At 39.5% G+C, this 11,252-nt stretch overlaps 1 protein-coding gene across 2 annotated transcripts in view; it reads right to left on the reverse strand.

Moving 5' to 3' along the window:
• The window catches only part of LOC113575505 (collagen alpha-6(VI) chain), a 30,137-nt gene extending 21,931 nt beyond the window's left edge, over positions 1-8,206 (reverse strand). For both annotated transcript variants that reach the window (XM_027007048.2, XM_035531448.1), the window contains exons 1-9: positions 8,145-8,206; positions 5,346-5,388; positions 4,852-4,942; positions 4,051-4,647; positions 3,306-3,878; positions 2,495-3,058; positions 1,713-2,330; positions 948-1,517; positions 112-663 (exon numbers count right to left, since the gene is read on the reverse strand). In XM_027007048.2, the coding sequence (XP_026862849.2) occupies positions 112-663; positions 948-1,517; positions 1,713-2,330; positions 2,495-3,058; positions 3,306-3,878; positions 4,051-4,647; positions 4,852-4,924 (3,547 nt within the window). In that variant the 5' untranslated portion in view covers positions 4,925-4,942; positions 5,346-5,388; positions 8,145-8,206. The remainder of the gene's footprint in view (positions 1-111; positions 664-947; positions 1,518-1,712; positions 2,331-2,494; positions 3,059-3,305; positions 3,879-4,050; positions 4,648-4,851; positions 4,943-5,345; positions 5,389-8,144) is intronic.
• Between the last annotated feature and the right edge of the window lie 3,046 nt (positions 8,207-11,252).

Consider the following 11,252-nt stretch of genomic DNA (forward strand, 5'->3'; position numbering starts at 1 on the left):
CTCAGGAACTGTTCACCTTTGCAATAAAACTAATAATAATACAATTCATTTCAATTAACATGGATAGTGTAAAAAGGAACATACTCTGATGAGTATGTATCACTTACTTACCAGTATTGCAGATCTTGAAGATGACCTCACTGCCCAAGTTCTGCATGGAACCAAAGTTATTTTCCAGGTAGACTCTCTCACGGGATCCTGAGATTTCAAAAAGCTGGTCTCTATTAGCATGCCCCATACCAACTGCATAAATATTGATGTTCTTGTCTCTAAGCGCTCTAGCTGGCAGAGTCACATTGTCTTTGGCCAAGCTATCCGTAACGACTACTAGGAACTGCAAAGTGTTAGCACGACCCCCATCGGCCTCCTCAAAAGCCTGTGCCACTTCCTCAAGCGCTTTGCCTGTGAAGGATCTGCCTCCAATCTGCTTGATGGACATTATTTCCTTTTGGAGTTTGTCTTTATCATAAAAGGCATTCAGAGCAAATTCCACTTTCGCATGCGTGCTGTACTGCATGACAGCGAGGCGTACCCTGTTTTGTCTAATGGGAAGTTTTTCTACAGTAAACTCTATCAATTCTTTCATCTGCTCGAAGTCTACAGGGTCAACCTCATCAGCACCATCGATCAGGAAGACAACATCCGCCAAAAGGTCACTGCAGGCTGTAACATGGAGTGGGAAAAAGAATGGTAAGTAATTTTGTTTCAGTAAAATGTCACTTGAAATTTTTCAGAATTGTAAAATATAACAAAATTAATCTGAGACATTCTACAAAGTAATATAATTATCTACACCAATTAATTAATAAGTGCTCTACTTTTTCTCTTATCTGCATTTTTTACTAAGAACCACATGCCTGAAGACATTAAATCATTCACTTTGGAGCTGATTGAGCTATGGCTAGCTATTTCAGATACCAGCTATAGCTCAGCCATGAAATCCTCACCTTCAAATGAACAAATTTCTTTAAGAATTTTGCTCTTAATCTCCTTAAGGGCATCATAGTTGTTGACAAAGAAAGTCCTTTTAGGGCTGCCTGACATATCTTCCAACTCGGCCTTATCTGCATCTTTTACTCCGATGGCATAAATGGTGACGTTCTGCTTCCTGAGTTGTTCAGCGTGAACTTTCAGCGGTTTGCCAACATGCTCAGATTTGCCATCTGTGATCACGATGAGAAATTCACGGACCTTTTTCTTGCGCGTTTGTTCTGCCTGTTTGAAAAGTGGGATCATTTCCTCCAGTCCTAAATCTGTCCTGGTGCCACCTCCTTCCATAAATAGTGCTTTCACTGCTTTTTGCACTTTGGCTTTTGTGTTGTAAGTGTTCAGGTGAAACACGGGGGTTGCTTTGTCTGCAAATTTCACCACACCAATGCGCACCTGGTCTGGGCCAATCTCAAACACATGGAGGAACTCTAAAATGAAGGCTTTCATGTCATCAAAGTCATCATAGGAAATGCTTCCTGATTCATCCAACAGGAAGTACATGTCAGCTTCAGCTGTGAACTTGCAGCCTGTAAAAGACAAAGTTCACTTAATTCTTTCAGTCTACCAATGTAATATGCTTTATAAAGATTTTGAAGAAGCTACAATAATTATTTCTTTTTGAGCTGTAAAACTAAACAATCCTTTAAATTACTTTTCTCATCATAGTTAGAAAACTCAAATATAATGTATAGGATGTAAATATTTTGTTCAACACTGCAAACCTTGATGAAGTGTGATATTTTTTAGCAGAGTTACAAAAGCATCCTTAATGTTCCCACAAAGGCTCCTCATTAGCTCACTGGACAATGCATTGAGCTTCGGGAAACTCTCCACATTGAACAAGAACTTCTTGGATGGGTAGGAGGCAATCTCTTGCGGTTCATTAGCATTAATGTCTTTAATGCCCAGGGCAAATATTTTGACACCCAAACGACGCAGTTCTGCCGCCGGACTGCTAACATCGTCTGCGGACTTCGCCTCAGTGATGACCACCGCTATCTGCTCAACGTGCTGGTCCTGTCGGCTGCCTCTGACCTTGGTGAACACCTGCTCCTTGGCAAATTTCAGAGCAGCTCCAGTATTCGATTTCCCTCTGCCGTAGGACAGGGTCTTCACATAGTCCAAAATTTCCTTCTTGTCACTGAAAGTGTTCAAGTAAACATCAGCCCTGGGCACATCACTGTACTGGACAATGGCTATCCTCACTTTGTCCATGGCTACATCGAGGGCTGCTATGGTATTCTGGAGGAAGGTGCGTATTATGTGAAAGTTTTCTGGTCCAACGTTACGAGATCCATCGACGATAAACACTATATCTGCTATCTCAGCAGCTATGCACTCTGAGAACACAGAAGAAAACTTCAGTTCAGCACAAGTAATACTATTACCAATAATTTAGCAAAATAAGATTTTTTCATTCGTATACTGCTAATATACTCCAGAAAATAACATTTTCTACTTTGCATAACATTTTCTAAATGGCCTGAACTCTATCGAAACACACCTCCTGTGATTTTAGGTGGCTCTTTTGATTCAACTGTCATCCTGACTTTCTGCAAAGTGTTTGGTGTCTCTAACTTGTAGCTCTGTTTGGGACTAGCAATGTCCTCCATCACATCCATTTCCGTTTGGCCAAAGCCAACAACGATCACTTTCACTGCCTCGTTTTTGATCACGCGTGCTGGCCGAAGCACATTGTCGTCTGATTTGCCCGCTGTCATCACAAGCAGGTGTTGTTTAAAGCCCTGGGAGATGCGGCTGCCAGCTGAGGTGTTGAAGAAGTTTTTGCGAGCATATTCTATGGCATTCCCAATTCTCCGTGGTTCCTTGGACTTCAGTTGGAGACTTCGGATGGATGACAAGATCTCCTCCTTGGTTTTATTAGTATTGAACAAGAATTCTACCTGAACATCCTTGCTGAACTGAGCCAGGCCAACCCGATTAGCATCTTTCCCTATGTTCATCTGGTTGACTATTCGTGCTAAGAAAGTCTTCATTTGCTGAGCCTCTTTTCCTAATGCTGTACTGTCAACCAGGACGAAGATATCTGCAAACTTCATGGCAAGAGCTAAATGGGGGGATTTGAGAGTTATAATTAGTATAATATAGTCTAATTATATGAACAATGTGTGAACATATGTTCATAAGTATTTATAATATTTAATTGTCACAGTTTACAGAACATGGTGCAGTAAATAATTTGATATTTTAGGTTGCATTATTACATCTTGCTAATGTACATCAATCCTTTCTGAATCACTCTTATAATTTAGCATGTCCCATAAAATGGTATTAACCAAAAATATGCTGTTTACCTCGCAACTGATCCTCGACAGCATTACACACTCTCCTGCGCAGATTTTCGACGAGCCCATCTAGCTTCTGGTAAGTGTCTACACTAAACAGGAATTCTTCTTGAGGACTGTTAGCAACAGTGCTCAAGTGTGTAGCATCTGCCTGCCCAGTTTTAATCACAAAGATGACGACTCCCTGCTGCCTGAGTTTCTGGGCTGCCTCTTCTGCTGTATCATTGGTGTTGCCATTGGTGATCACTATAGCGATACGAGGGACATTTTTTCTGGCCTGGCTGAAGTAACTCTCCCGAATGAAGTCCAGGGCTTTTGCAATATTTGTGCCACCCTTATGGTACATGATGTTTTCCAGCTGCTTGAGCAGATTTGCTTTGTCTCTGTATGCATCAAGCAGGAATTCCTGGTATGGTGCATGGCTGAACTGAGCAAGTCCAACTCTTACCTTATCACCCCCGATTTCTAGTCTGTCTACAAATGTATGCAGGAAACGGCGTATTTCAGCAAAGTTGGTGTCTCCAACACTGTCAGATGAATCCACTAGCAGCACTATATCTGCCGAAGTAATCTCACGACAATCTGCGATCAAGGATATAGTTTCAGACTGATATATTCAGGGATCGATTTTTAATTATCGCAGCCACTTGAATCATCACAGTTGCATTTTCCCAGTTAGGGATAATGGCTGTTCTAAATGACTGCAATAAGCACAACAACTGAATAGGTCATTATTTTTTTCAATTATCCTTACCGGCCTGCAGTCCCTTGGCCTCTTCCACGGTGGTGCACAGTTTATGGATTACATTTTGCGAGATCTCCTGCAGGGCGGTGAAGTCTGACACGCTGTACACGTACTGGTCATATGGCTGGTTGGCGATCTGCTTCAGGAGCTTCTCATCGGCGTCCTTGATCCCGATGGCGTACAATTTGATCCCCTTCTGCCTCAGCTCCTGGGCGTGCGGCTCGACCTCGTCCTGGGAGTTTCCATCCGTGATGACCACGGAAATCTGGGGCACGTTCCATTTGGCCCGGCTTCCTGCCTCCTCCACAAAGTGACTCTTGAGCAGGAACTCCAAGCCGAGGCCCGTGTTGGTGCCACCAGTTTTGTAAGGCAGCTGTCGGATGTAGTCGAGAATCTGCTGCTTGTTCTCATATGTTTTTAGGTAGAACTCAGTGCGGGGTGTGTCACTGAACTGGACCAGACCTATCCGGACTTTGTTCGGGGCAATGTCAAAATTGGACACCAGCGAGGACAGAAAGTCTCGGATCTGTTGAAAGTTGCTGAGGCCGATGCTGGCAGAGCCATCAACTAAAAACACAATATCTGCCATGGCTTCTTGGGTACACACTGGAAGAAAGAACACAGCTAATTTATTAAACACTGATAAACATATCAAATTATAGTGATACCTACAAACACTAAAATTCATATATACAAATTTAACTTAACAAAGGCCATATTAATGCAACAGAACTAAATATTTAAAAACATCATAAAATCCCTGAGAAATACAAAGTCATCCACACAAACTTTAGTGAAAATGCTTCCCACCAATTTTTTGTCCATGACAGGGAAGGAAGAATAATGAGAGGACAAAGACACAGAATCCATGAATCAGCCTCATCCTGCCGTTCTCACTGCCCTGAAATATGCAACCGGCGAGGTTAGACTCATTAGGAATGTCGGAAAGACGGGGGTTTGCGGTTTATCTGGATTACATTTTGAAATCTTGAGAGTGTGCTCTCAGATAATTCATGTCTCGTTAAATCATCTTAAACATATTAGTATGAATATGTTTTCCATGGTCACAAATCCAAATATATCCAATTAATCCTCATTAATAAACACTTATACGCGAATGCAAAAATAAGATACACAATTAAAACAACAGAGCAGGAATACAAATGCAAAATATTAGTAGAAACATTAGTAATTAGTTTTAATTAGTAAGAATGTTCCTTAAATTCAACCATTCTACACTGCAAAATAGCTACAGTTAATTCCTTAATAACATTCACTTAATAATATAATAAAGTGCACAATACCTTTTAATGTAATTTTTGTCAGTTCATCATTTGAGCTCTTCCACTGTAAAACAGAAGCACAAATAATTTATTATTTATTAATCACGGACTACACGGACTACAGGAGCCCACCCTGCGGACTGATGAGTGCGGATGAGTCTCTGTCGAACGAGCTGAACACATTCTTCTCGCTTCGAGGCTACATCTAGCAGCTCTAATGCTAACAGCGCTAACGCTAACAACGCAAATGGCACCATAGAACAGCGCCCCCTCATCATCACGGAGAGTGACGTGAGGAGAGTGTTCAAAAGGGTGAATACCAGGAAGGCGGCGGGACCAGACGGTATCTGCGGGAGAGTCCTCAAAGCCAGCTAGGCCCAGTATTCACCGACATCTTCAATCTCTCCCTGATGCTCGGTATTGTCCTGTCCAGCTTCATGCGATCCACCATCGTCCCCGTCCCGAAGAAATCTCGACCCTCCAGCCTCAATGACTACTGCCCTGTTGCCCTCACATCAGTCGTGATGAAGTGCTTTGAAAAGCTGGTCAGAGACTTCATCACATCTTCACTGCCAGCCTCCATGGACCCACTGCAGTTTGCATACCGCCACAACCGCTCCACTGACGATGCAATTGCACATCTGCTCCACACTACACTGACACACCTGGATGAAGCGAGGGGAAATTATGTTAAAATGCTGTTTGTCGACTACAGTTCAGCATTTAACACTATCATCCCCTCCCTACTCACTACTAAGTTGGAGGATCTAGGACTGCATACATCCCTGTGTGACTGGATCTCCAACTTCCTAACAGACAGACCACAATCAGTACGGGTGGGCAACTGTGTCTCATCCAGCCTCACCCTCAGCACTGGAGCTCCTCACGGTTGTGTCCTAAGCCCCCTGCTCTACTCACTGTACACCTACGACTGCACAGCCACTTCCAGCTCCACCATCATTGTCAAGTTTGCTGACGATACCGTCGTCATGGGCCTGATCTCAGACAACGATGAGAAGGCCTACCTGGAGGAGATTAAACATCTGGAAAACTGGTGCCAGGAAAATAATCTCCTTCTAAACATCAGCAAGACAAAGGAGCTGATCATGGATTGTAGCAAGAAGCAGGAGCGGCACTACCAACCTGTGAGGATCAGTGGAACCATGGTGGAGAGAGTAGATAGTTTCAGGTACCTTGGTGTTCACATCTTGCAGGACCTGTCCTGGTCCCGCCACACCAACTCCATGGCAAAGAAGGCTTGTCAGCATCTTTACCACCTCAGACGCCTAAGAGACTTCAGACTGCCCTCCAAGGTACTGCGGAACTTCTACACCTGCACTACTGAGAGCATCCTCACGGGAAACATCACAGTCTGGTTTGGGAACAGCACTAAGCAGAACAGACAAGCACTCCAAAGGGTGGTGCGTTCAGCAGAGCACATCACTCATACGGAACTTCCTGACCTGCAGACCATCTATTACAAGCGGTGCCAGACCAAGGCCAGGAGGATTGTGAAGGACCCCACCCATCCTAACAATAGACTCTTCTCTCTGTTGAGGTCAGGGAAGCGCTTTCGCTCCCTGAAGACCAAGACAGAGACTGAAGAGGAGCTTCTTCCCACAGGCCATTCGGGCCCTGAATCAGGGAAACTGATAAACTGTGGGGACCACCACCACCATGTAACTGTAAATATGTCAATTGTAAGCTGGAATTGTACATTGTGTACATACATATATATATAAATATCCATATATACATTGTACATTATGTATCTAAACATATTATACATATATTGTACATACATTGTAATATATTTTATATATATATATATATATATATATCCCTATGCACCCCTGTTTTTTTTCCTATGTTTGGACAGAGCACTCTCAAACTATTTCACTGCGAGTTACATTGTGTATGACACTGTATGTGACCAATATACCCAACTTGAAACTTGAACTTTATTTACTTATCAATTATCCCACAAAACGTTAAAGAGAGGTGAAAACAACAGTTTTAACCTGAAAATCTAGGGCTCAAGGTGCAACACAGGTCAGAGTTCTAAAACTGTTTTTCTTACACCATAACTTATGAAAAGAAAGTTCCTTCATGTTACATGACAATTGCAGTTTGCCGCTTTTCTTTGGCACCAATGGTTTTTAAAACAAAATAGTAATATTGAAATATTATGTATTGATGCAAGATGGTCAATCTGTCATGATTTTTTAGAGTTACATGTTCCTGTTATGTTGAAAGAACCAAAGAAAAAACTAGAAAATGTTTAATGACATAACAGTTGTTTTTATAATGTATTGCTTTTTGTAATTTGTCTTTTATAAAGACAAATTATAAATATATGAATATAAAGATACAAAGTGTTTCCTTTACAGTATTTGGTAATATATGTAAAGTGCGATAATTACCTCCTATTTAAAATTTATATGTTGTACTAAGCAGGAATTTTACATGAGGACTAAATTGCTAAACTAAAATGATGGACAACTCCACTGATCCCAATCTCCAATGTGATTGTAGCTAGAACTAAAACTATGATTTTGGTTACAATCATAGAAAATGATAAATGAAGAATGTCCATAATTTGCATTCACTTACATGTATATGTATATTTGCCTGGATCATTTTGTTAATCAGTTACTTAAAAAAAAACAAAAAAAAACCTCTTTAAAATTATATGTAGTTGGATTGTCTTTTTAATACTGTAAATCTATATTTTCTGTTTCTTATGTTAAATTATTTTATTAAAAGAAAGATAAAATACAAAAAGTAATTCTAAGAGTCTATAAAAAACCATGTACTTACATAAAGCAGTGATCAGTCAGAGGAGGAATCGCAGAGAATTCAGACACTGAAAACTTCAGTTTAAGAAGCGTGTTTATAAAGCCACTCCTCAATGATTTGGTATGACATAAGAACAGTTATGTAACTAGTCACACACACTTGCATGCACGCACACACAAACACCCACCCACACACACACACACACACACACACACACACACACACAGGCGTGCACACAAACCACCTATTTCCACACTATGTGTATGGGGAATATCATTAATATTTTGCACAATGCACATTCATTTTTATCTATCTATCTATCTATCTATCTATCTATCTATCTATCTATCTATCTATCTATCTATCTATCTATCTATCTATCTAACAAGATAATCTAATAATATTCAATATATTCAATATAAATCACATTAATATATTTACTATTTAACACATTTTAGTATGTAGCAATAAGAAAACATAGCCATTATAATAGACCAAAATAATATTAGTAGTCTGGTATACTATAAGCCTAATCAGCAGAGGCATTATACCAAATGGGAGAAATAAGATCAATTTATGAATTAAAGTAATTGAGGCTTGGGTTACTGGTTTTGATTTCGGAATGCACCAAGTCTGCTTCCATCTGATCTGTCTGCATCCTTGGTGTAACATGTAAACTAAAAATTGTAGTCTTATCCGGTATGAATTCTGATTTTGTTTTCCTCTTTCAAATATGTGCTTTTCTTACAGGTGTCACAGGTGTCACAAGTACATTTTTGTTTGGCTGCTCTGTGGGACATGGCACTGGAGTGGTCTCGGCACGCAGTCCGCCCGGACATTTCCGCCGTCTAAGAACACCCAGCTGGGTTGCATGAGCAGATTCAGACCTTAAGTGGGTCACACATAAGCCCTCTTAATGCAGTTAATTCAAACAATGGATTCAAACCACAATGCAGTGAAATTCCTACATTGTGTATAAAGCAAACTGATTGTAAACTCTGATTAACACAACACTAACATATGTCTCTGTTCTCTCTCCTTCTCTCTCTCTCTCTCTCTCTCTCTCTCACACACACACACACACACACACACACAAAGAGTTTTGTATTACTATCATTATAGAGCATTTGCAATTACTATAGCTAAATAACAGTATGCCGACACATAACCGTAACCCTAAGGTTTAACCCAAGCAAACCGAATGATAAATGTTGACAAATGTCCCCACAACATCAAACTGTTCATTTTTTCCATTATGTGATGGACATTTTCTTCCCACACACACACACACACACACACAAATAATACAAGCACTATCACAACAGATGCACTAGCTCTCTAACACCGCGTCACACTCTATGATTTCATGCCTTACCCTGTCCTCTTGTCATAATCATTTGTCAAAAACTACATCTAGTTACGTCAGCTCCAAAAAATGAGTGTCTCAGTACGCATGTGTATTGCGTTGCGCTGTATCTTATGTATGCATAGGTCTGTTGACTCCCTCCACAGGACCGATCTACTTGTTTGTACACTGATGGCATTTGTCATGGAAAGCTCCAGACAAGTCCTGTGTATGTGAATGATATTCCTGACACACCAACAGCACAGCTTATTCAGCTGTGTAAATATGATGTAGGTCAGTTGGGTCTTCTGACTGCTAAACTTTGATCTCTGTTTGAGTTTTCAGTATAAATATTTATTTTGTTTTGTTCTGGGGGTTCCTTGGTTATTTTTTTTTTGTTTGTTTTTTTTGGAAGAACCTGCCCCCGCCTGTCATGTCTCCACAAATCCTGCTCAGGGACATGGAAGCGGATGAGACATCTCTCTCTGTAGGAGGCATTAAAGTAGATGAGTACTGAGTTCAGTTTGGGATTGTTTTACTGCTTGTAAAAAGGCAATTTCCTTTAGGAAAGCCTTTGTAGTCTTTGACCATGTGGAATTCATGAAATATGTCATTATGAATATTTTTCTGCAACTTTTTAATAATTAGTGTCCAACTATCCCTGTTGTTTTGCTTTCACCACAGGCACTGGCCTCTGTCTTACGTATAAATAACAGCTCTGAAATTCAAACCCTCAGGTGGGGTCATGGCATAAAACTGGTCCTCAGCAGATAAAACCTGAGATAAGGAGTCTTAAAGTCAACACAGTGCAGAGCTCTTTCATTTTGGTAGCATTAATATTTATATTATGGAGATCTCAGAGTTACGCTGGCTATCATCACACCGGTTTTTTTTGTTTTTGTTTTTTTTTAAATTCATACAGACATAGTGCTTCTGGCTAACACTATTTATCTGTCTAACGCTTCTATATACCACTCTTATTTCACAGATGACTGCACTTTTAGTCTTTATTTAGTTTGCATGTCTGCTTGCCTGCATGTAAGTTGTCATCATTTATTATGGCCTTTATTATTAATAATAATTCATATTATAATAGTATAAGATTATTACTTGTGTGCTGTGTTATAACATTAGTTTTGCTTATATGCTGAATATCCATTGTGCCTGGGTCACAATGGCACTGTTCTTACACTAATCAATGTGCATGGTCCTCCATAAATAAATAATGAACTAAACATTCAACTCAAAACTATACTATGTCTTACCCCACTCCCACCAACAAGCAATAAATAAATTAAATAAATAAAAAAATAAAATAAATAAATATAAGGGTATGTAATATAAAGAAATATAAGGGTATGTAAAAAAAAAAGATATATATATATATATATATATATATATATATATATATATATATATATATATATATATTAGATAGATAGATAGATAGATAGATAGATAGATAGATAGATAGATAGATAGATAGATAGATAGATAGATAGATAGATAGATATTCAAAATTGTACTCACTTGGAGTCTTTATCTATCTATCTATCTATCTATCTATCTATCTATCTATATATATATATATATATATATATATATATATATATATATATATATATATATATATATATAAAACATACCCTTATATTTCTTATGACAAATCTGGGTTCATTAAGAAGATTAACGAGATTATATAGTGGGAGGAGCGTGTCCACGTCACTGCTCGACCGGATGTTGACATTGTGTGGAGGACCAACCAAAGCGGGCAAGTTATCAGA

Source organism: Electrophorus electricus, chromosome 11 (assembly GCF_013358815.1).
Source record: "Electrophorus electricus isolate fEleEle1 chromosome 11, fEleEle1.pri, whole genome shotgun sequence".
Lineage (NCBI taxonomy): Eukaryota > Metazoa > Chordata > Actinopteri > Gymnotiformes > Gymnotidae > Electrophorus > Electrophorus electricus.